Consider the following 24,379-nt stretch of genomic DNA (forward strand, 5'->3'; position numbering starts at 1 on the left):
TTTGAGAAAAAGGGGAAGAAGCAGGATGAACAGCTGAGTGGCAAGAGCTGCAATTTCTTCTGCACCATCAGGAGAAAGGGGAACATTTTCTCTTCTCAACCTGCAGAATCCATCCCAGAAAAGCCATCCCTTCTTTGCACAGATATTCTGTAAGCACAAAGCTCTTGTTATTCAGTGCACAGGCCTCCAGTTACAGCAGAGCATTTCTGATCCTGCTAAAGTTCTACATAAGCACACAAGACATGCTGAGGAATGGGCTTAGGTTTAAACGTGTATTTAATATTAAATGAAGGCTTAAGAGCTTTTCTGCCAGGAGCAGGGAAGATGTTTTGTTTGCACTGTGCCTTGTCCTGTGTGGGAAGATGTTGCTTGTCTGCTGCTGAGCTCCAAAGAGCCTTTCTGCCATTCCATGAGACTGATTTGAAGCAACTGACACCAGGATCTAGGACCTTGTGGCAGGCTTTTTTTTCTCATAGTACAGATCTTTTCTCTCAGAAGTCTGGTACCTGAAATACCAATAAGCAATCTCCAGCCTTACCCAAAGGGACTGGTTTTTGTTGGGCACCCAGCATTTCTGACAGAAACAAGCATCAATCCCTGCACCTCAGCATCTCCTCTTGCTCTGTGCACTGAAGCCTGGCAGGGGGCTGGGGTCTGCCAGGGGGAACTGGCCTTTTAATGGGTTCAAACACACTGGCTGCTTCCCCCTGGCCATATGTTGAAGATAACCACAGCAAAACATCTCTGAACATCGATGTTTTGTTTCTCCAGGCTTTGTGGAGCCCTGTCTGCAGGGTGGGACCGGGGCAGGCAGAGGGGAAATCAGAGGAAATCAAATTACCGTCAATAACCACGGAGAGTTTCTCCCTCAAGGGATTTACAGGCAGCTGAGAGAAGAAATGGGTGGAAAACTGAGCGATGACCTTGTCCTTCAATGTGAGCATGGAATCAAAGCCTTGCTGAAGATGGAGTGGTTCTGTCATTGATTTCCATTTGTTTTTCCATCCTTCCTTCCTCTGTCAGATAATGATCTCTGGTATGATTTGTAGGAGGAAGCAATCCCCTCCAAATCCTTTGCAGGGAAATTGACAGCAGCCCCCAAAAGTTCATGTACAGGAGATCTACGTGCCCTTTTCATAGCTTTTCTTACTTGTTCAACCTTTCAGAGACTGGAGTAAGAAAAGACCGTAACTGTTGGAGATTGGCCACAGGAAATCTATCCAAATTATGTCCAAACTGCCCTTGGGAGCAGCACTGCAGCTGCCTGAGGAAGGAGAGTATGTTCAAACACAACCCTCAGACCAGGCTGTAACTTCCTTCACATCTCGGAAGGTTCACAGACCCTCATAAAACCCACCTCATCCTGCTGACCTCGGGGAGGCTCTGCCGTGTCCTGCAGCTCCCGGTTTGTCCATGCCGGACATCTGTGGGATGCGGTCGCCCTCTAAAGGAAAGAGCCGAGAAAACGCGATTAATTTCCACCCAGGCAAAGTTGCAGAGAATTAGGAAAGCATGGGCATGGGCGAGGCGGTGACTATCCCTCTTCACCCAGAGTCTTTGTTCTGACTCCAAGACATCCTTGGAAACATTATCCGTGCACTGCAAACATGAACTATTACATCCCATTGGCTGCACGCTTAGCTCATGCTGTTCTTTAACATTTTAATGTTAAAAGGTTTTAATTGTTGAATCCATTCATTACTTGGCACCTGGCAGAGCTTCCCCATTTTATAGGTACACATGGGCTCTGTGGCTCTGTGGCTTCCACCCAAAAATCAAGACAGTGGCAAATCCCTCAGCACATCCAAGTTACATTTTCTCTCCTTCCAGGATCTGAACTCTGCTTAAGGAGAATTTTAGTTGTTTCATTTTTTAAAATTTGCCTCCCTTGGGACCTTGAAGGGCTAATTCTAGTTGAATTAGATGGGTTACATTTGCTTATTTAAGAAGCTAAAATCAGCCAGGCAGATCACCAGCCAAATCTTCATGGAGCAAAGGCTGCTTCAGTGAAGGCAGTGTTAATTACCGCTGTTCTGTGCCATCATCTGCCTTCCTACCAGGCCAAGCACCCATTCCACAGGCTCCTGTGGGGCAGGAAGATTCTTGTGTCCTCATGTCAGAGCCCAGGACTCTGCAGGCTGCTCTTCCCAGCCAGGACAATATTGGGGTTTCTGCATCTAGCGGGGGGCACAGAGGGCTGGGGAACACCACAGCCAGCTGCTTGTGTTGGAAGCAGCTTATTTATAACAGCACGCTGGCATCTTTCTGCAGCCTTCTTGCACGTTTTTTTCTTTCCTTCTTAAAGCTTCCTTCAGCCCATCAACTTTTTGAAAGAAACTTTAAAAACAGTGTGGGCCATTCTGGAGAGCAAAGGGAGTGTGGGATCTTGGCAGCTTTCTGTGGGCACACCTCTGATCCAAACATCCCAAGGGACCACGAATCCTGCACTTCCCAGACATTTCAGGAGCTGGAATCTGTACTCACACTTGGCTGCTTTCAGATTCTGGTTTGCTGACTTTCCATTCCCATTCACTGGAGCTTTTTACCTCAAGGATGGATAAGCCTTTGGGGCAAGAAAGTAGACATTAACAGCTCTTATGTTTCTTCTCCTTGGTTCTGTTTGCACTTTGTTAACGTTCACACAGGCTTCATATACAAGCTAAGTAATCCGTAGTTTCATATGTAAATTATAATTTCATTTATAGTTTCATATATAAGCTAAATAGGACCCTGTGGATTTCACATCATGTTTTAACATCAAAGCACAATCACAGCACATCCTGGAAGTATTGCACGTTCAAAGCGCGGCACATACATTTACTAACTAATCTCTGACTAATCTCTAAGAGATTTTCAGTTTATTAGTCCCTTTCTCCATGAGCTAATGCATGTTCAGCCTTTTGAAGCATTCAGCCTACTAAGAACAATTATGTGTCTCCATAATGAACAGGGGACATGAAGAATTAATAAATAATTAGTAAATATCATTAAAGAGTGGGATGAGGCGGGCAGGAGCGCTCTTTACTCCTGAGGGCCGGGACTACACGTCCCGTCAGCCCCCGCGCTCCTCAGGGGGCCGGCCTACAGCGCCCATGAGCCCTCACGGAACAGGACTACAGTTCCCATGAGCCCTCACGGAACAGGACTACAGTTCCCATGAGCCCTCACGGAACAGGACTACAGTTCCCATGAGCCCTCACGGAACAGGACTACAGTTCCCATGAGCCCCTGCGGTCCCGCACTCCCCGCGGTTTCTGAGGCAGCATGGCGCCAGAGCTGCGTGTGGTGAGTGGGCCCGGCCGTCATCGGCCGCCATCTGCGGGCACGGCGGCCTCGAGGGGCGCGGGGATGGCGGGACGGTGTGCGGGGAACTCCTGTACGCTGCCGAACCGCCCGTAGGGCTGCATGGGAGGGCGAGATACTGGCCCTTCCCCCCGCCATGGTGGATGGGGAGAGCAAGGCCGGGGGCTCTGTGTCCCGCGGGCTCCGGCCCGGCCGTGACGGGGCTGCGCCGGGACCCGCGGGCGATGCTCAGCGTTTTATGGGCAGCGGGTGCGGCTCAGGCGGGGCGCTGCTGTCGGAGCTGTGTCCCAGCACCCCGAGGTGGGGGTTCAGCGGGCCGAGACCCCGCGCACGGTGGGGCCGAGGAGCCGCGTGTACCCGCAGGCGTCGGTGCTACGCCGGTGAGGAGCGTGACAGACACGAGGGCAAGGACAGATTTGACATTAGGGTGGTCCTCCACTCTTTAGCTGATCTAGAAGCTGAGCTAGTGATGATAAAAGTTATCCCTGTCTGAATTTGATCTTTCCTCTGTGGAAGCATAACTCTGAGGCTCAGTGTTAGAGACACAAAGGTAAAGGGATGATTTGTTACCTGAATTAACTCTGTCCCCTTTCTCGGTTTCAGAGCATGACACCGTGTCAAGAAGGGGTAAAAACACTCCCGTGGCTGGGGAGCTGATTTACCCACAGTGCCCCTGCACGATGGTGAGAAACAGCTGCATCTGTCTTGGCATAGTCTGGGTTTTTTTCTCCTCCTGGGCGGTTATGGAAGAAGGACTTGTTTTGCTGTCTCAAATAATACCCTCCTACATCCCTGGAGCTCCTGGGAGGGGATATAAAACCTCAATGGCTTGATGAATGTAATTAAGCCAATCAAGGCTGTAGCTTTGTCACAGTTGCCACCTGAGTGTACTGCCCTTTGCTGCCACAGAGCACAAGCTGAAAAGCAGCATGGATTGAATGGGAATTTTACTGGTATTGGTGCCCAGCAGAGCACCTGCTTGTCAGCATGGTCAGAGATGAGCCAGAGTAGAAGGATTAGAGGTAGGAGGGATTGGGTGACAGCCCATTATGGAGACACTTGACACAGCTCATCTCATAACTGTATCTGTCACAGAAATACACCTAGTGACAGAATAATTGCCCTCTTTGCCTACCTGGAGGTGCTCTGGGACAGTTTCAAACTTGTATCAGGTTGCTGGGGGTGGGGAGGTGCAGCTCACCTGCCCCAAAGGGTCATCCTGTGAAGGACACGCCCTGAGGAATCCATCACCTGAGGGGATGTGGCTGTCCTAGGTCTGATGAATGCATTTCTTAAGATAAACCCATAGACAGATTACACCATACACCATGGATGGATGGTTATTCTTGCGTGCAGGGAACAAGTTGGATTGGGAGGTTTCTAGAAGATGAGGAGGAGAATGTCAGATTTAGCAGCTTAAAAGGGTCCAAACCACCAACGTCTTAGAGCTGGTGGAGTTTTTCCCTAAGCAAGGATTTTAATAGCATCCACCTCCCAAAGTTTCTTGTCTGTGAATGAGACAGCCCCCTGGCAAACATGCTCCTCTGTATCTTGAGGGACAGGTTTCTCTCTGCTAAGTTTGTGAGACAAAAGTTGCCTGTCTTTGAATGGAGAATTTCTGTCTAATTCTTGCTCTGTGATCCAGTGCTGGGGTTTTTTTGGGGAAAGATAAGGAAAAGAGGACTTTTCTTTTAAACTTTATTTAAAATATTTTTGCTAACAGTGTTCATTGCAACTTGTATTTAGGAGGAAATGGTCCTACAGGATCCTGGGGCTGCTGTTGCCCAAAGACAGCTTTGGCCAGAGGGCAGCTGCTATGTTTGGCTTCAGGCTGGTAAGAGAATTGAATTTTTCAATATTGTGTGTTGTTCTTTTTCAATTCATTAATTATACATAATTTGGGCTGCTGTTGCCCAAAGACAGCTTTGGCCAGAGGGCAGCTGCTATGTTTGGCTTCAGGCTGGTAAGAGAATTGAATTCTTCAATATTGTGTGTTGTTCTTTTTCAATTCATTAATTATACACCAGGCCTGTGGGCACATTGAATCACCTGGTGAGCCTAATCTCTAAAGGTTTACCAGGAAAAGCCCCAGGGAGAACAGCTGGGTATCTGTACTGTGTGTAGTTTTGGGTAACATGAGGGGTTTGTGTAGCCCGAGGTGGGACAGACACTGAGCCTGTGATGTGCTGTTATCCCTGTCTGACACTCAGCTTGAGGAGGAAAATATCCACTGAGGCTCAGGTACTTCCCTTAGTGGGTCCCCTGCCCCTTGCAGAGGGTGCACAGGTGTGAGTGTGACAGAATCTGTCCCCTGTCCTGCCACCCTGTGCCGTGTGACAACAGCCAGGAGCAGTCCCAGGCGCAGAGCTGAGCAGAGCTGCTGTTGTCATAGCACAGTTTAGAGCTGCAAAGAGCTTTCAAGTTCCTTGTGCAAATAGTGACAGGTTGAAGGGCAGATAAGAAATGCATTTTTTATCTTGCCTGATGTACAGTCACTGAACACACAGGCTGGAACAGCACTTTGTCTTGGGCAGCTGACAGCTGCCTTCTTCTAAATGATTTTATGCTTTATTGAACAGAATTTGGCTTTGTTTGCAGAAGGTCAATAACTTCTGACAGGCTGCCCAGCAGAGCTGGTGAACAGGGAGTGTCATCAGGAGCCAAGGTTGGTTTGTGAAAGGGGAGGGAATGGTACCACAAATCAGGGACATTGGGTGCTCTGACAGCACAGCTGTCTCCCAGGCACTGGGGACAAACACCTGGAGCTTTTAGCTTCCAGGATGTAACAGGGAAAAGGAAGTGGAGAGGCAGCCTGATGATAAATGGGAAAAGTAAAAGCTGCTCAGTGCTTTGAGACCAGACAGGTAGGAATTGTTTCAGAATGCTTTAGGAAAACCGTTACAGTCTTGCTTTGTGGTTTCTCACAGATCTAGAAGATTGTTCTGGACTGAGTGTCACAAATGACTGCTGATATGTGAAATAGCCACCTGTGTGTAGCCACAGGCTCCTCCTCATTGCTCAGTTGTTGCTGCAGCCACACCATGGGTAAGGGACCGCTAAAACCAAAAAGAATTTGGGTACTAGTGCCATTGGCAGTGGGAGCAACATTTTGTCTGCTGAGACCTGTACTCCAGATTAAATAGTGTAAATCAGAAACTTTTCAGCTGCTCTGATACTGTTGTTTTTTGTTTGTGGTTTTTTTCACCAGGACCTGATCTACAGTTGCCTGGAGGAAAAAGTGGTTCCCTGCTTTCTTCTGTTCCAGAATAAAATAAGTTGTGGAAAATCTTAAAAAGTCAAAGTTGGGTTTTATTTGGTTATCTCTATAAAGGGTGGGTCCATGCTCTTAAAGGTATTTTCCAACTGTAATGCTTCTGATTCTTCTTGGACAGAAATGGTTTGGTGCAGGTAGGAAGGATTTTGGATTAAAACCCTTCCTGAAATGGCAGTTGTGAGCTTACCCTTCATAGCAAACCTGATAACACAAAGACTTGAGTGTCTGCAGATTCTGTCCCCAAAGCAGTTCATGGGAACAGTGTGACAAAACAACTTCTGGCTAAGGTCTGGTGCCAGACGGTTCTTGTGGTGCACGTTGTGGTTCCCAGTGGTCAGTTCTGATGGGGCTGGTTCAGTTCTGATGTGAGCTGGATGACTCCAGGCAGGATTACAGCACCATCCTGCTCATCTTGCCCTGAGTGTGACACTGCTGTTGCTGTCACCTGAGGCTTGGCCAGAGCTGGTTTGAGGAGGTTTCAGAGTGTCTTGGCCAGGGGATGTGAGGAACAGGCTCATTCCTGTCACTAAAGGTTTTGCTGAGTGTTTGGGAACACAAAACAGGCCTGACAGGCTGGTGTGGTACCAGTGTAAGGTGGCTCTGATGGGAACAAAGGTTAATTTGAAACGTGGGAACACAAGATGGGCCCCAAGCTAGAGATTACATCTGGAACAGGCTTGGAGCCTAACCTGCGTCTGTGAACCAGCTGGAAGCAGCCTGCTGGGAGCTTCAGGGAGGGGGTTTGGAGGTTCCCTGGCTCAGGGCCAAGCTATCTTCTGCCATCTCTGTACATCAACCTCGTACAGCAAATAGCATTCCAAGTGGAAAAGGGCTGTGCTCATTGATAACAGGTCTCCCAGTCTGAGACTCCCATGATTTAAACAGCTTTCCATCCCCATCTGCCTCTGGAGCTGTTCCCAGTTGAAGTCTATTCCCTGTTACTGATCCCCTGCTGTAGGAGGTAAAGGGGGAGGTCTCACCCCACCCAGTTCATCAAAACAACAGAAACAGGTGTTAAGGAAAACAATCATTCAACATTTATGTAATTACACAAAGTGGGAAAGTGTCTTGGATTACACCGCTCTGTCTCCAGCCCCCAGCAGCTGGAGAAGCCTCCCCAGGTGGGTCTCCCTGACCAGTGCTGGTGTATGAGGGACAGCTGAAGGGTTCAGGACCCTCCCCTCCCCTGGGGTTTGGGGAAGGAAATTAAGAGTTACCATCACTGACCCACCTGTGTGGGGCTGCCTCTCAGAGGGCACCAGAGCCCCTGTGGAAGGCTGACAAACCCAGTGCCCCACACACACGGCTGAGGGCTGAGGCCAGTGTCACCTCTGGGCTGCTCAGGGCCTGGGTGTGTTCCTGGTGTCCTGGCTGAGCTGCTGTGACCCTCATAGCTGATGGCTTGTGAGCCTTGTCAGAAAACACCAGAGCTCAAGAAGGGGACAGGGACAGAGCCACTGTGTCTGTCCTGCTGTCTGTGCCACTGACCAGGAAGGCAGATTCTTCTGGAACATGGCACACATCCACACAGCTGGCTGCAGCTGGGACTTGCTGCAGTCCTTCTAGAGGGCTCCTGTCACCTGGTCTCCAGTGCAAGGATTTATCTCTCCTGCTGTGGTCCCACCATGGTGATGAGCATTTAAGGTGAAGGGTTTTTCCAGTACCTCCAGCATCCTCTTCCAGCACCACCCCAGCCCTGCTGTGCTCCACAGGGGCCATGCTGCCCCACAGCCATGTTCCTGGGGCTGGCAGGGCACAGCCACGTGCTGTGGTGCTTCTGGCTGCCCCAAAGGCCACGTTCAATCACACTGATCCCTGAGGAAATGCAACATTCCTCCACCAGCTTCACATTCCCCATTATCCTCACATCACTGCTGGCTGTGGTGCAGCAAGTCTGCTCCGTGGGCTGGCTGACCAGCTGGGAAGAGCCCTCAGGAGAGAGAATGTGACCCTCAGGAAAAAGGAGAAGAGCCACAAGTGTCCTTGGACTTGCTCCTGTGAGCGACCTCCCGGCCTCAGCGCTGGTAGAGGGTGATGATCCCTGCACGGTGCAGGCTCCTCCACAGTGCTGCCTCCAGCATCATGTCATGGTTGGCATAAAACACCAGAGGTTTCTTCTCCACCTCATAGTAGTGGTCTGAGAACTGCTCGTAGTTGGCCGTGATGAACCCGTAGGCGCTGACCTGTGAGGAAGGAGGCGAGGCAGACAGGACAGGGTCAAGGCTTCACCTGGGGTGGTCCATCACCACCATCACTCCCTTCAGGGACAGGGGACACGTAGGACAGCCACCAGGATACGCTGGAACCCCACAGCAGCCAAAGGGGGGATTCCCTTCTCCCCAGGGACCGGTGGCCCTGTGGCTCCTTACCTGGTCGCAGGTGTGGAGCGCGGTGAGGAGCATGAGGGCACCGGTGCTGGGCATGTAGAGGGAGCCGTACTGGGTGTTCAGGATCTCTGACCGCAGGAACCTGATGGGGACACGGTGCCTGTGGGGCTCAGGGCTGGCACAGCCCTGCACCCCCAGACCCACACACACCCAGCCCTCCCCAGTGACGCCGGTGCCCAGTAAGGCAGGAGCACTGAGTGAAACACGGGGCTCAAGGTGGATTCTCTGATGGTTGCTCTCATTTGTTCAGAGGCTGGTAAAAGGCACCGCTCTGCTGTTTGGAGCCATCCCAACCCAGGCACCTGCTTTCATGAAAGGCAGGAAAAGACCATCCTGTTGGGCCCTGCCTTTGCTCCTGTTAGACTGGGACAAAATGTAATTTGTTTTGGGGAGTGGGAGCAAGGTGAGCACAGGGAGGAATAGGAGGGGATGTGAGCTGTGCTGCAGTGAGCAGGAGTGGCAGGGGAGAGACACCTCTGCCTTGTGTGCAGACAGCAGGGCAGGGGTGGTTCCAGTGTCTGGAGGAGACTGGGACTGTACTTTGATGCTGGGCAGCTACTGGTCTGTACTGGAATGAGCAGAGGGGGAGGGAGGCAGTCTGAGCCCATCCCAGAGCAGAGCCAGACAGCAGCCACAGTGCTCATCACCCTCACCTTGCTGTCAGGTACTGCAAGAAATCAGGATGCAGCAGCTTGAACTTCTCTGCAGATGCCTCTGGTCCAAAATACTTCTGTGGCCTGCAGCAAGGCAAGGAGAAGAGCAGAACTTTGTCATGGGAGTCCTGGAGCTCTTTGGGGTTTATCCCAGTAGGGACAGATGTGGGGTGAGGACAGGTGAGTCATGCCTCGGGTGTGCTGGGGAAATACTGGGGAGCTACTCACTCATCCCCCTTGTCTGAGCCCTCAGGCACTGGGCTGCCCTGGATGGCCGATTTCAGCATGATGTAGTCACGGACATCCGAGGGGATGAAGATGTACTTCAGGTCCTGCAGCAGGGACACAGACAGGGCACTTGGAGGGGGTTTTAAGGACACTGCCCACGCTTGCAGGCAAGGACTGAGGGCTCCCAAGATGGGGAGAAGGTCTCAGAAGCAAGCCCAGCCTGAAGGGACAATTTCATTCAACCCCCCAACAAGTCCTCAGGGTCTCACCTTGCCCTGGGGAATTTGGGTGAAGCCGTACTCCTCGTAGGAGATAAGGGAGTTCTTCATGGTGTTCACCGTGAAGCCGTAGAAGGAAACCTTGGTGCCGACATCCTCCTCGAAGCCTTTGATCACGGCACCGTTGAGCCTGCAGGAAAAGCGGAGAACACGTGTCCAGGGCTGGCATCTCCCAGCACCCCTGGCCCCACCCTGCCTGGGATTCATCCTCACCTGAAGACCAGGTCGTGGCCGTCGATGGCCTTGCCCTGCCGCGAGCCGTTGAGGATGCCACCGTTGCCCACCACGGCACAGCGGACACAGCCCCCGGAGAAGGCGGCCCTGTCGAAGAGGTGCCGGTTGGCCGAGGCGTTGAGGAGCCGGAGGGTGCTGCCCACCACTGGAATGGAGCAGGATGTCACCAGTCAGCAGGGAAAAGGTGTCTGTCAACCCACGTGCAGCAGCACGCACAGAGCTGGCACGGCACAGCCAGGAGCAGCACACAAGAAAACAAACTCACACCAGCCCCATGCAGGAGAGAGGTCTGGGGGATATGGGGGCACCAGACTGGCCCTCCTTTCCCAGCCTGATGTCACCAATCTTGCCATGTTCCTAACCCTGCTACAAACAGCAGCCACCCAAGGCTGTGCAAGGCACAGGGATGCATCCAGGTATCTCCAGCCCCAGCCCTGCAGATGCTGCTGCCTGTGCTGGCCACATCCCCTCCTGACAATGTCTCAGCAACTGCTGGTTCTCTCCTGCTCGCTGTTCCCAGCACTTCCCAGCCCAGGGATTGAAGCCGGCAGCTGCCAGGGACAACAGAGAGTGGGTTTGGGGTGGGAAGGGAAACAATCTCCATGCACAACAATGGAGCTGGTTGTCCAAGCTCCTCTGGCCCCAGTTAATAATCATGGACACACTGGAGCTTTTATTCAGGGAAAATGTCACAAGATGCATCAAGAGGCGTTTGCAAAGCCGCACCCTCCCTGTGCCCCGGGAGGTGGGGTGGGAAGAGATCAGCGTTCCTGGCTCCTCTGCAGGGCTCCTTGCCTGTCCCACATCTCCAGTCCCTTCTACTGAGCTCCCCAGTCCCCTCAAGCTGCCCCACATCCCAGCTGGGTCTGTACCTGCGAGGGACAAGCCTTGCCAGCCGTAGGGGACGTGTCGTGCCTTCAGCCTGTTCCAGGTCTCCAGGGTGAAGTGCTGGTCCCACATCAGCACGGGGGTGTCGAAGCGGAAGATTTCCCCAAACTTGGGGTCTGCCTTTGCTCTGGCCATCACTGAGTGGAGGCAGGGGCTGGGCTGGGAGGGAGGAAGGAGGATCCCTGCTCAATTTCCAGCAGGGATCTGCCTTCCCTGTGACACCTCCACCCTCAGCAGGCACCAAGGTGAGAACAAACCCACAGACAGAAATGTTCCTTGTCCATCACATTCTGCTGGGTCACCCAGGCAGGGCACGGCCTCATACCTTGATTTTGTGCTGCAAAACAGCCTTTGGCACCCAGCTTAGTGGGGCTGGGAGAACCAGGGCTTACAGAGTCACCTGAGGGCATGAAAGATTCAGCACCTTCAGGTGTGGGCCCCCCCGTTAAAGGTGTGGGCCCCATTAGGGCTCTGCTCCATGAGAACAGAGCAGTAACAGCCCCCCAGGGCCTGGGTCCATCCCCATGAGTCTCCAGCCTGGACTGCTGCAGGAGTCAGAGCGTTGGAGAGGGTTGTGATGCTGGCTCCAGCCTCCACACAGGAGAATCACTTGTGTGGACAGACAAGGCTGCTCCTCTGTAAACCCCTCCCAGAGGATGCTGCTCCTCCTCAGCCTCCCCACACAGCCCTTCATCCAACAGAACCCCACACAGGGGGGCACCATGGATGTGACTGTGCTGTGCTAATGATTACCTGCTTTCCGCTGGGCTCCAGCTCCTCCAGCTCTCCAGAGGACTTGAAGGAATTCCCACTGGGATGGGGGAAACATGGCAGAGTTAAAAATCCATTGCTTGGGCACTGGGGAAGCCCACAGTGGGTAGGGGCCTCCCAGTTCCTGCCAGGATGGCTGAGCATCTTCCCTCCTTACCTCTCCGAGCTGTCTCCAAGAGCCCACCTGTGGCTGCCGGCTCCGTGTGGTGTCCCTGAGGGAGCCAGGACCAGCGGCTCTGGCTGCAGCAAGCTGGGAGAGAACAAGTGAGGGCTCAGCTGAGGAGGTGACACTGAGCACCCTGATAGCCCCCAACCTGTGAGAGCCACAGGGCAGGACCACCACCCCTCCATTTATCTCCTCTCCACCGCTGCCTGTGCCCACCCACCCCCATCTGCAAGTGCAGAGAGGAGGATTTGCAAAACAAATAAAACAGAGTTTGTGCAATCACCGTCTCCTGGTGGGCCCCACCTCCAGGACTCCCACATACCAAAAACCACACCCAGCCTGCAGCCTTGGGGGAATCCTGCTGAGACCCCCCTGGCTCTTCCCACCATCCCACCATTCCTCAGCCCGAAGAAGACCGGGCTGGAATAAACTGGACAGGCCGGCAGGACACATTTGGTTGTTATACTGAAGAAGCAATCAGCAACCGGGATCTGGAGGCTCTCTGGGTCCATGGGACCCCCTGTGCCATGGGGGCAGCTGGGGCATGCCTTGATCCTTCCTTAGTAGCAGGGGCTGCCTGTCCTGAGCAACTTGGGGTGCCCTGAGCCCCACGGGGCCAGGCTGAGCTGACCTAGCCCCTGGGGGGCACTGGGGCTGGGGGCGGCAGGCCAGCAGGAGGTGGGAGCCCACCGGAGGGGAACAGGCTCCCATTCATCCCTGCACAGAAAGGCCCTTCAGAGCCCCCGGCCCCGCCGCCAGCCCGGGCGGCAGGTGCTGCGCCAGAAGGGAGGTATTGTGGAGGAGACAAGGGCTCCTTGTTACGGGATCTCCGCCTGGGAGCCTGGGGACAGGTAGAGGCAGGTGGGGAGCGAAGCTTCACCCCCCCAGCCCCCGCTGGCACAACGCTGCCTGGCACAGGGGCACAGCAGGAGTTGGGTTTCTGTCCCTGTCAACAGCAGCAGCACCCACAGCCCTGCCCAGGAGCAGATCCAAACCCATTTGCCACCCAAACCCTGCTCTGTGCCATTCTGGGGGCATGGAATGATATGGGGGGACAGCCCAGAGCCCTGCCTGGGGTCTGGAACTGGCGGCTGGAGCATCTCCCCAGGTGTGGATGGAAAGGCAGAGCCAAGCAGGTTTTAGTCCCACCACCTTCCTTGCATCATGCCAGCACTGCCAGCTCCTGGCAGGGAATGCTGAGGGTGCAGCAGGCTGAGCCCCAGCAGTGGAGCAGGGCAGCTTTTAAATCAAGCCTCTGTGTCTTGCCTTGGTGTCCCACGGGAAGTCAGGGACTGCAGAGCCCTGCAAAGCCCCCACCACTCCAAACACAACGCTACAGCCAGGGGTCAGCCCAGCGTGGCCCCCACCAGCTCACCCCTGAGGCTCATCTTGAGATCACCTGAACAGGCAGAGAGGAGGGAGGGCAAATCCCCAAGAAGGCCCACCAAGATGGGATTGAGCCATCTCAGAGAAATGCAGAGCTTCAGCTTTCTGCAGGGCCTTTCTGGAGTTACCCCTGCAAGCATCCTACTAATCCCAGCCTGAACAAACTTGTCCATTCCCTTGGCTTGCAGGGGGCAGTGCAGGGTGTGCTCCCAGCAAGGGCAGGGCTGTCAGAGGCTGGACCAGACCTGGTGGTTATGCTGGAAGCTGCTCTTTCAGCCCAGGTACCAACAGCACATCCTCCAGAGCAAAGTTCTCCCACACAAGTGTCCCACAGCCTGGAGCTCTGGACCCCAAGTGGGCTCAGCCCTGGTGAGCTGCCCTGGGGTGCAGGGAGCTCGCCCCAGTGAGCTGCCCAGCCCCACTTGCTGCCTCCATCTCACAGTGCAGGTGACCCCCAGCCCATGTGCCTCAACAACAGAGCTTATCAACACCTCCACCACCCAGCTGATGGCCCAGGGACTGGGGAAACCTCCCTGCTCCAACCCCAGAGCTGGCTCCTGCAAAGCCCCTGGGTTGGCCACCCACCTATTTTCTGGCCACAGAGGTGCAGCCCCCTACCAAACCCCAAGGCTGTTACCCTCACCCACCATGTCCAGCCTTGAGCTAATCCAAGCAGCCTCTCCCAGCTCCACCACCTCCCCAGCCCTTCCCACCAGGTTCCCAAGCCCCAACTGCACATCTCTGCCCAACCTCCCCAGCTCTCCAAGCTCTCCTGCTCTTATTTATCCCTTCCCCAGCTCATCCGAGTGGCTGCAGCACAAGGCAAAGCCCTGGGCAGTGGCAGTGGGAGGGTGCTGCACTACCTTCTGAGCTGCCAGGGACGTGTGGGATACCCAGGGGGCTCAGCCTGGCTGTGCCCAGGATGGAGGGAGCCTGGCAGGATGGCTCCTTCCGACTCCACCCATGGCCGGACACAGTGGGTGGCACCTGCTCATCGTTTCTTCCAGGCTGTGTGCTGAACTGATAAATCAGTGCCAGCACCTCCCTGCACTGGCTTGCCAGCTGTGGGTGCTGGAGCCAGCTCTCCAGCACTGCTGCTGCCCAAACCCTGCTGGGAAGGGCGTGGGGCAGCCAGCCCCCCACCAGACAGCAGCTTGGCAGCGTGACGGGGAGCCAAGCGCTTTGACGTCACCTGCCAGGATGTGGTGAAGCACCTCGTGCTGCTTGGTTGACTCAGAAGATGACAATCCTGCCCGGGACCGACCGATGCACAATGGGGCTGTGGCAAGGAGTGGCTGTGGCTGCCCAGGCACCGGCGGTGGCAGCAGAGCCAGCCAAGCCTGGGTGCGCTCCCTCACCATCGTGACATTCACAAATATGACGTTTCTGGTCCAAGGCCATCCCTCATTTCCGGAAGATAACGCTGTGTGTGAGTGCTGTGAGCACACAATCTGGCCTTATCTTCATCAAATACTCCCAGGGCCCCAAAGATATATTTGAGGGAGCCAAAACAGCAACAAGAACCTGCTCTTGCTCCATCTCCATGAAGTGCTGAGCTCCAGAAGCATCTTTTCCTGGTGCAGAGCAGGAGTGGCACAGCGAGGCTGGGCAGAGCTTCGTGCTCATCCCATCTGCCCTAATAATAAAGCCACAAGTGCAGCCAGCAGCTCACCAGTGAGGTTTGGGAGAGACAAATGGGCAGGGAGTGGGACAGGGCTATGCCCAGATGAACCCCGGGGGATTTGGCTCCCTCCATCCCAGCTCTGCAGGGAACAGGGCATTTGCCCACTTCCATAGGGCCAGCTTTGTGCAGAACTGGAGTGGGGACTTGGCATTGCTGTGGGGATCTGGTCCTGGGATGACCTAGTGCTGGCAGCAGCCACCACCCATCAGGGGATCAGCTTCCTCCTGATCCCCTTCTTCCCCCTGTATCTCCACATGGAGACACTGCTCACACAAACCTCCTGCTGAAACTGAGTCACCTGCACCCACAGGTGAGGACCCTGACCCTCCTGTCCCCACTGGCAGAGCAGGAAAAGAGTGCTCTGCGATGGCACCTCAGCCATGTGAAATGGCCAGCCCAGCTCCAGCTCCTGACTCAGCTGCACATCCAGCAGCAGGGTAGCACCAGTTCCTGCAGGGACACAGCTCTGCTGGGATGAGCAGCACCCATGGAGAGCTTTGGAGCACAGGTGAGCTCTGTGTTACCTCACCCTGGACCCCTCTCTGGGGCTGGACAAGCTGACCCTTGGTGCCATCAGTCAAGGGGCTGGAGCCTGGGCTGGCTTTCCAAGGAAGGTGACCTGGGGCTGCAGCAGGTCCAGGCAAGGGTTAGCTGGCCTGCTCCCTGCTTCCATCCCACGGGTTTTCTCCATACCCTGCTCTCACTGGGCCACAGACCCTATGTCAGGGCGTGGCTGGTTTCCATTCCCAGCTCGTGTGGTCCACGAGCACGTTCTGCTGCCCTCATGGGGCCCAGTTTCCCCTCTCGTGGCCATGAAGCTCTTTGTGGGGAGCTGCTGCACACCCGGCACGGCGAGGGTGGAAAGAGCCAACAGCAGCCCGGGCTGCTGCAGATACTGCTGATCCACCAGCCCGGCAGGAGAGGGGACCTCTGCCCTTGACACGATGGGATCGCGCAAGGAGAGCTCCAAGCTGGGGAAGAGAGAAGGTCTGAAAGGCAGGGCAGCTCAGCCGGCTGCATCCTCAGCAAACCCCGCTGCAAATCTCACCCTGTGCAAGACCGGCTCCGGTCCCCACAGCATCCCTCGCTCCCGGGCTGCGCCCAGGCAGCTGGGCTCTGTCACACCGGTGGCACCCACAAGCACCCAGCAGGAGTGGGTGACACCCACAGCGCTCTCCCGGCCCGGCACCTGATGCTCGCAGGGGACAGGGCAGCTGACGGTGCAGCCCAAGCGCTGTGCGGGCTCCTTCCCCCGCCCGCTCACCCGCACTCGGCGGAGCTCCCCGGGGCACCCCGGCGCCCCGTCCCGCTGGGCACGGGGGAGGCTCAGGAAGGGGCTTCGGGAGGTTTGGAGGATGCAGGGAAGGCAGACGAAGGGGGAGTTGCAAATTGCTGGAGTTTGGAAAACGCTGCAGCCCCGAGTTGGCGGGCGGTGTGGGCAGTCCGAGGGACCCGAGACCGGGGCAGCCGTGCCCTGCCTCTGCAAGGGAGGGGTCGGTGCAGCTCCATGGGAGCCAAACCTCCCCCAGGACAATCAGCGGGCTCCGATCCAGCACCAGCCCGGCGGGAACACGCGGCGGCTGTGGCCGGCAGCTGAAGCGGGTTTGATCCTCACCCTCAGCCGTCCCTGCACTCAGCAATGGTTTCTTTGCATTGTGATGCGCTGAACCCAGGCGGGGACCCCTGGAGATCCCCCATGGCCTCGGGGTCCCGCTCTGGGCAGCCCTGGGCTCGGCTGGTGGCCGCGGGCAGGAGCCGGAGCCGGGGACTCCTCCGAGCGGGGGCAGAGCCTGCAGCCAGCACATCCAAACCGGCCGGGGGCAGCGCTGGGATCACCTGCCCGGAGGGGCCCACAGTGGCACCCCGATTCCCCGTCCCCATCCCAGCGCAGGGTACCTCGTGCTGCATTTACAGATCCCTGCCTCCCGCCCCTGTCCCATCCCCGTCCCCCCTTACCTGGCTATGATCCTCTGGCTGGTGGGCGCCTCCACCGTAGCGTGGTAGTGGCTGTAGAGGAGCAGGGAGGATGTTAAACCGGCCAGGAGCAAAAGGCAGAGCCTTTTCCAGTGCGGGGACCCCATCCCGGGCGATTCAGCCACTGGAGCAGCGCAGGCGAGCGGGAGCGTGGCAGCCGGCCCCGGGCACAAAAACTTCCCGAAGCCTCAGCTCTCCCACCGCTGTGGGCTGGCTCCGTCCTGCCCCGGCTGCCCAGCTGCACTTTGGAGCAGGCTGGGATATTCCTCCGGAGCGGTGGGAGGGAGGCTGTGAGCCGGAGGGAGGAGGCACCCGGCTGACTGGTTCAGACTTGCTGAGAAAAAAAGCACTTTTGAGCTCCTTTTTCTCCGAGCTGGGGATTAAACATTTACCCAGCCCAGAAGTGAACTGAGTTTTTCTTTTTTTTTTTTTTTTTTTTTTTTTCACCTCCTTTTCATGCCACCCACCCACGGCTCGTAAACAGGGTTCCCCTTTTTGTAACTTTCCTGTCCGACTCAAACACGTGCGCGTTCGAGCCGCACCCACACGGACACACGGACACACGGACACACGGACACACGGACACACGGACACACGGACACTGTGCCACCCCCGCGGGGGCCTGCCGGTTATTTCGTGCTTATCAGAAACTGCAGGCTCTGCTGTCAACACAGACCTTGGGGTGCCCGATAGCAGCACCCGCAGCCACCCGGTGATTCGGCCAGGAGGGCGCAGATGTGGGGGGAAAAGGGGGGACAAGTGTGGGGTGCCGCCCCCGGGTCCCCGGTCACGTTCTGGCTGAGTGGATCGCCTGCATTTGCAGCAAACAAAACCTTTCGGGGCTTTGTGGCAAGCTCGACAAAGAGTTTGGGCTGGAAGAAAGGAAAAACGGGTTTGGGGGGGAATTTGCATGAATTATTTTGGTATTTTCAGAGAGGATGTGCTCCAGTTTCTTTTTTGAAAGAATATTTCAGCGTTATTTTAGTACAACTCTGAAAGAACCAGCCTGTGAACTGAAGGATATGCATACCAAAATGTTTGTTGCAGCGGGGGAAGGGACTCAGCAGGCAAACAAGCCTTTTCAGTTGGACTGTAGGGATTTTGGGGGCTTGGATTTTTAGGAAGTCACCAGACTCGGGGGAACAGCATGATGGTGAGCCCTGTTCCATCCAAACCCTGTGCCTGTGGCTCCCTGAGCACTCGTGTGTTGTTCCAAGCTGTCACACACCTCCAGCCCCTCACAAATACCCGCTTTCATTATTCAACCCCAAAACCTGGGCCCAAACCCCATCCCTGTTCCTGAGTCCCACTGTGGATGCATTTTCCCCAACACTCCTTTATCCCCTCAGATCCAACCACTCCCAGCTTCCTTTCCAGCCTGCCCAGACAGGTTCAAAGGAAGATAAAAGCAAAGCACATTTTAACAGGAGTTTGCTTCTATCTCCACTTGCTTCCATTACTAGAGATCTCTCCATTGCCAGTCCTGGTCCTCCGGGAATTTTGGCTGTGTGGGGATGGCACCACGTTGGCATCCACGAAGTGCCCAGGCTGTGGTGTGAACATGGTGCCTGTGCCTGAGGCTGGCAGTGGTGTCACTGCTGGCTTTGTCCCACAGGGAAAGTGGACACCAGACCTGGGACACCACAAAGGGATTGTGGTCAGGCTGATTTTAAAGCAGACTTGCAGGAAACCCTGCTGTTGTACAGAGGAGCTGTGGCAGGGAAGGTTAGCTGGACATGGGTTGTCTCAGGGAAGGAGAGAACAGGCAAGAAGCTGGAAGGACAGGACAGACCATGACCACTTGGACACACAGGGGTGAAATCGAGCCTCAAGCCCTGCTGGAGGAAAGCTGGGGAAGGACAGGCAGGAAGAGAGGGTCACACATACCCCAGTGGCAAAAGGCAGCTCAGGGAAATGGGGGTGCATCGATGGAGGGATTTGATGCTTTTTGCCTCTATCACTGAAAGCTGCTCCCAGCCCTCAAGGGTGCAGGCATTTTCTGAAAGACTCAGAACAGCAGAGCGTGGTTAAGAGTCTGGGGTCCTGCTCGGAGGTCCTGGAGCTGTCCCCACCCGGTGTGACTCAGGGTCTGCCTTGTTCGCTCTGATGCGGATTCGCTCCCTGCGATCTGCTGCCTTGGCTCACGTGCCCTTGACTCTGGCCCTTCATTAAGCACAGCTAATTATTACCAACTGCTCAAGTAAGTCACAAGGGACACAGCAAGGCTTGGCTCCAGATGGATGACCAATGGTCCAGAGGAAGTGACCTGGGGAAAGTCAGGAATTTGCCATTTGGAAACATTTATGGCCCAATCATGCTAATGCTGGTGGAGTGGCAGCTTCAAGGGCTGGAGGAGCTGGTTTCTTCACATCTCTGTTTCCATGATATATGGTTTTCTACTGTTGGTTTTATTTTCAGCGGGGTGAAAATGAGATGCACAGTTCTTCATCTGCTCTACTTGTTTTGTGCTACAATGCATTTTGGACTATGCCCCAAAATTAAGTGATGCTTAATTTAGAAGTTAAATAAGTGTGAAAAACCTTTTAGGATGGTAGTTGCCAAACAAAGATTAGGAAAAGAACATAAAAGAAATTACAGTGGAAACCAGCAAGTATCATTTTTAGCCTGGGCTTTTTATTCCAGTGATTACTTCTTGGAAACAGAACCCAATCCCTCCCCATGGCTAGAGAGCACAAGAGGAGAATAAACATATTTTGCACCAGCTGGCTGCCAGCCACAGGTTGGTGGAAGAAAATGTCCTGGTCTTTGCCATGATGAACTGTGCAGGTGGGAGAATGAGATCTCCAAAAATCTCCTGGAGGATTTATATATCCAAATTCATTCAGCACGGGTCAGAGGTACATTTAAGAAAGTGCCAAAAATCTGCTCATAGAGCAGGTCCCTGAAACGCAGAGCCTGGCCACGGGAGCGGGTGGCTGTGTCACCCCCCGAGAACACGGGGCCATATGGCTGCCTGCAGAACCACAGCCATGAAAAATTCATCAGCAGATGTCCCGGGAGGCTGACACACAGCCCCTGCAGCGGGAGCAGCTCAGCCACTGCTCCTCTCACCAGGCTCCCTGCCCGGGGGAGATGGGGTCAGGCTGAGTGCCCACTGAGGGTGCTCCCTGGCACCCTCTGCTTGGCTTTGTGTTGGATTTGTAGGTGTTACTGTGAACAAAGTCAGGGGAAGTGACCACACGGAGGAAGCCTGGAGATGGGGGTGACAGCAGGGCGGTGGCTGCGCTTGGCTGTGGGACCAGAGATGCTCAGGGCTGTGCTCTGCTCTCATGCCCTGCCCACACTCCCAGGCTGCAGGTGGGGAAAGGGGCTCAGGTGTGCAGAAACTGCTCAGAGAAGGGCAACGAAGTTGGTGAAGGGTATGGAACACAAATCCTGTGAGGAGAAGCTGAGGGAGCTGGAGTTGTTTAGCCTGGAGAAGAGGATGACTTATCTACAGCTCCCTGACAGGAGGGTGTAGCCAGCTGGGGATCAGTCTCTTCTCCCCAGTGACAGGATGAGAGGACATAGTCCTGTGCCAGGGGAGGTCTAGCTTGGACATTAGGAGGAATTTCTTCACAGAAAGGGTTGTCAGGCATTGGAATGGGCTGCCCAGGGAGACAGTAGAGTCACTGTCCCTGGAGGTGTTTAAGAAAGGGCTGGATGTGGCACTCAGTTGCCATGGTTTAGTTGACAAGGGGTTGTGTAGTCAAAGGTTGGAATCAATGATCTCAGAGGCCTTTTCCAAACAAATTGATTCTGTGATTCTGTGATCTTTGTGCCAGTGTGGCAGGATGTGGCCCATCAGGGAAACACACCAGGGGGACACACAGTCCCCTCCTGCTCTTCCCCAAATCAGGAAGGTTGCTGGGACAAGCCATAGGCTGAGGTGGCAGGTCGGGACCTCAGGAGCAGTGGCAGGCTGTGGCTTAGGCTGGCTCCTGTTGGCTCTCTCCCTGTGGCCCTGCTGGCCCAGCCCAGCTCTTATCGCTGGTGCCTGTGCATGGCAGAGCCCTTGGTCAGCCCTGGACCGCTGACCAGGGCCCAGATAAGCTAAACACACGGTTCAAAGGCCATCCTCTCTCCACTGGCATGAGGCAACCTGGGAGGCTCTGAGCAATGCCTGGAGGGATGCAGAGCTGGGAAACACCTCAGAGAAATTATGGTGACAATGCAAACCACTGCATTCCGCCTTCTTGCCAGCTCTGGACCAGGCAGAGCAGATGTGGGCTAATCCTGACCTGTTCTCGGCAGGGAAACCAGTCCCTGAGGCCTGCTCAAAGCCACATGTCCCTGGGGTCAGGCCAGGCTCTGCCCCCAGAGCTGGGGAGAGGGGACACCATGTTTGAGTGTGGGTGGGTGACCCAGCCCTTTGTCCACCCACCTGTGTGGTCCCATCGGACACTGCATGGCTGCCATGGGAGGGATGGAGGGAGCTTTGGGATGTCCCCAGGACTCAGGAAGTGTCTTTCCAGAATATACCACCCCAAGGGATGGCCAGACCAAGCTGGGAAAGCTCTGCAGCACCCAAGGTCCTGTTGCTCAGCCTGGCAGAGGAGCCCTGCTGCAACCCCTGGAGCTGTTTACCTGCAGGGCCCTGCTCCAGCAGCTGGAGGTGAGGGCTCCTGGCAGGTCAGCTGCTGCTTTTTGCACAACAAAGCCATGGGCTGCTCCTTTATCTTGTTCTCCCTCCCCTATTATCAATAGTTTTTCTGGTCCAACTGGATTTACCAGCTACCACATCCCCAAGAAAGGGAGAAGGTCCACAGAGCAGAGGCGAGGAGGGGGAACCTCCCACCCTCTGCCCCCAAGGCCTGCCCCAGACCTCTCAGCAACTGAGGAACATTAACAGCACCTGCTAAGTCCCCAACACAGAGCCTTTTGTGCTGACCTGGAGCAGGCACATAGCTCTGCCACACTTCCACAGCATCCTGTCAGCCACAGAAGCTCTAGAGTAACACATCCAGAGGGAACAACTCCATGCTGGGAAGCTGGGTGCTGTTATCCAGCTCTGGCTGCTCTGTGCCTCAGTTCCTTGCCTGGGAAGGAAAGAGACAGGAGTGACAATATGGATGTGCCACCATGGCACAAGGCTGTGTGACACACACAGTGGCTCCCTCCAGCACCTGTTTGGGTTTGGGGTTGGCTGCCGCCTTTAGAAGGTGCCTCTGACCCCAGGACATGGTGCAGAGCCCACCTTGTCCCTGCTCCTGATAAGGCCAAACCCAGCCAGGACCCAGCCAGCAGGGCTGCACTGACCAGGAGCAGGGACGAGATGGGCTCTGCACCACTCACTTGTCCCCAGGATGCATCCCTGTCCCCCATGTCTGTGTGAAGGAGCTGTGTGAACACACAGCAGCACAGGGTGGTCTCTGCTTCTGCTATACACGTGAGCAGTCACACCAAAAAAGGGAAGTGAAGCAAAAAAATTTGAAGCCCTGCCAGGAAGGTGACACCATGAGAGCTTCTGGGTGACAAGTGGTTTTGGTTTCTGCAATCTGGTGGGGAATATTTAAAGGCTGCTAACTCTTGAGGAACCCCAAGAGGAGCCTGGCACAGCTGTAATAACAGTTCATGGTACTCTCCAAGAGCTTTGGAAAAAAGCAGGGCTGACAAAACAGCAACTTCTGGACATGCTGAGGCACAGTGGTGTATTTATCCCCCAAATCAAATGTCTCTGTTTAAATCCTGCAGCCCCCAGAGCTCCTGGCTGGCAGTGAGAAATGCACTGGTGGCTGGCATTGGGTGTTGTGTCTGTGCAGGAGGAGTTGCTGTATCTGAGCATCTGTCAGGATGTCAGACCTGATCGCACCGTCAGTCCCTCTGTGCTGCCTTCAGCTCCATGCCATGCTGCAGGAGCAGAGGCCACACCTTTGCACACACCTTGTGACTGCAAGGTACCAAACCTCTGCTCCGTGTGTCCGTGTACCCCGGGGAGCCCCCGGGCCGTAAATCACAGGCAGCTGCAGGGCTGTGCCCAGCACCAGGATACAGCAGCAGATCAGGATGTGCCAGACCCGGCACAAATATCCCTGAACAGGAGCTGCCACCTGGTGGCACAGGGACAATCACAGAGACCTGGATTTTGGGGTGGCCCTGCACTATGACACTGGCTCTGCCCAGCAGCACTAAGCAGGCTGGGCTAGTACAGTACAGCCCAGGCAGTGCTGCTTTCACCCTGGGACACTCACTCTGCTGAGAGCTTGCCCAGTCCTGAATCCTGGCTCTTGCCAAGGATGCTCCAGCTGTAGCTGTTCTCCGCAGGCTTGAACTCTCCATTAGTTTGTGCCAGGCTGGAAGTTGGCTGGGAAATGACACCTCCAACCTCCTACTCAACTTCCTGTGGCCGCTCCAGACCCGATGCCACAAGATCAGGTGGCTCTGGTGAGGCACAGCTGGACTTGTGCTCCAGGGGATGTGTCCCAGTGTGTGCCCCACCTCTGCCAGCCCACCGAGGGACAGGATGCCTTGGTGCAGGGGGACAGGAGCAAAGTGAGGAGCTGAGGGGGACCATCAGGTCAGAGTCACTTTCCTGGGATCAGGAAGGATGTGGCTTTGAGCTTTCTGGGAAACTCCAGAGCACAGCAAAGGCCCTTCTCCAGCCAAGAGTATCCCTGATAACATCAAACTTAGTCAGCTGTGTTGAGAGAAAAGCCTGGAGGGAACAGGCTCTGGGGAAAGCCTCCTGGGAAGTTTCCTTCCCTTGACTCTGGGAAGCCTTGGCACTGGGGGAAATGGTGAGCTGGGGGGTGCCAGCCCATCCCCAAACCCCCTCACCCACTGGGGAATCCCTGCTCAGTGGGACTCAGCCCCTTCCTGCTTCCCAAAGGACAGAGGAACAAAAGAGGAGGAGGGGGAGGGGAAAGGTCTAAGAGAAACTTCTTCCAACTTCTCGGGAAGAGAAAAGCCCTATTCAGGCAGGAAAAATACCCGGTGGAGCTGTCACTAAGCAACCCACAGCAATGTGGTACGACCTGAGGGACAGGCAAGGAACAAAACAAGGGACAACGCCTCATTGCCCACCCACAGCCCATAAGGAAGAGCCTGTAGGGCTTGGGGACAGGGACACCACCAGGGTCACCATGAGGGGCTGAGACATCCAGCAGGTCCAGCGCTCCTGGGTGCAGGAGTTTCTCCTCAGTGACCAACCTCA

General features: G+C 55.2%; 1 protein-coding gene, 1 long non-coding RNA gene and 1 other non-coding gene across 5 annotated transcripts; 2 read left to right on the forward strand and 1 right to left on the reverse strand.

Moving 5' to 3' along the window:
- Positions 1 to 3,227: 3,227 nt before the first annotated feature.
- LOC106628361 (uncharacterized) lies at positions 3,228 to 6,598 on the forward strand. 3 transcript variants are annotated; one of them, XR_015774337.1, is made up of 6 exons: positions 3,228 to 3,285; positions 3,907 to 3,986; positions 5,050 to 5,137; positions 5,902 to 5,968; positions 6,231 to 6,348; positions 6,512 to 6,598. It is a non-coding gene; the product is annotated as an uncharacterized LOC106628361 (long non-coding RNA). The 3 variants fall into 3 exon arrangements; XR_001331727.2 differs by having other exon boundaries at positions 5,902 to 6,348; XR_015774338.1 differs by lacking the exon at positions 5,902 to 5,968.
- On the forward strand, positions 3,762 to 3,837 carry LOC148182703 (small nucleolar RNA R38). The gene has a single exon (XR_015774361.1). It is a non-coding gene; the product is annotated as a small nucleolar RNA R38 (small nucleolar RNA).
- A 993-nt stretch (positions 6,599 to 7,591) lies between the features above and the next one.
- Positions 7,592 to 17,756, reverse strand: ST6GALNAC2 (ST6 N-acetylgalactosaminide alpha-2,6-sialyltransferase 2). The gene is made up of 10 exons (XM_005526795.3): positions 17,209 to 17,756; positions 12,174 to 12,266; positions 11,999 to 12,056; positions 11,230 to 11,404; positions 10,337 to 10,502; positions 10,115 to 10,253; positions 9,846 to 9,949; positions 9,618 to 9,701; positions 8,947 to 9,046; positions 7,592 to 8,760 (listed from the first exon to the last, which is right to left on the reverse strand). The coding sequence occupies exons 1-10, from the start codon at positions 17,331 to 17,333 to the stop codon at positions 8,593 to 8,595; spliced, it is 1,212 nt and encodes a 403-aa protein (XP_005526852.2). The 5' UTR covers positions 17,334 to 17,756; the 3' UTR covers positions 7,592 to 8,592.
- Between the last annotated feature and the right edge of the window lie 6,623 nt (positions 17,757 to 24,379).

The sequence above is a fragment of the Pseudopodoces humilis genome, chromosome 21 (assembly GCF_049639895.1).
Source record: "Pseudopodoces humilis isolate 2021_Gansu_Grassland_sample_001 chromosome 21, ASM4963989v1, whole genome shotgun sequence".
Classification (NCBI taxonomy): Eukaryota; Metazoa; Chordata; class Aves; order Passeriformes; family Paridae; genus Pseudopodoces; species Pseudopodoces humilis.

Excerpts from the sequence above, each read along its gene's own strand:
- ST6GALNAC2 (XM_005526795.3), bottom strand. The coding sequence starts at position 17,333 with ATGGGGTCCCCGCACTGGAAAAGGCTCTGCCTTTTGCTCCTGGCCGGT. Across the intron at positions 9,950-10,114 it reads CCCAAATTCCCCAGGGCAAG|GACCTGAAGTACATCTTCAT; the intron begins GTGAGACCCTGA and ends TCCCTGCTGCAG. Across the intron at positions 9,702-9,845 it reads GGCTCAGACAAGGGGGATGA|GCCACAGAAGTATTTTGGAC; the intron begins GTGAGTAGCTCC and ends GCCTTGCTGCAG.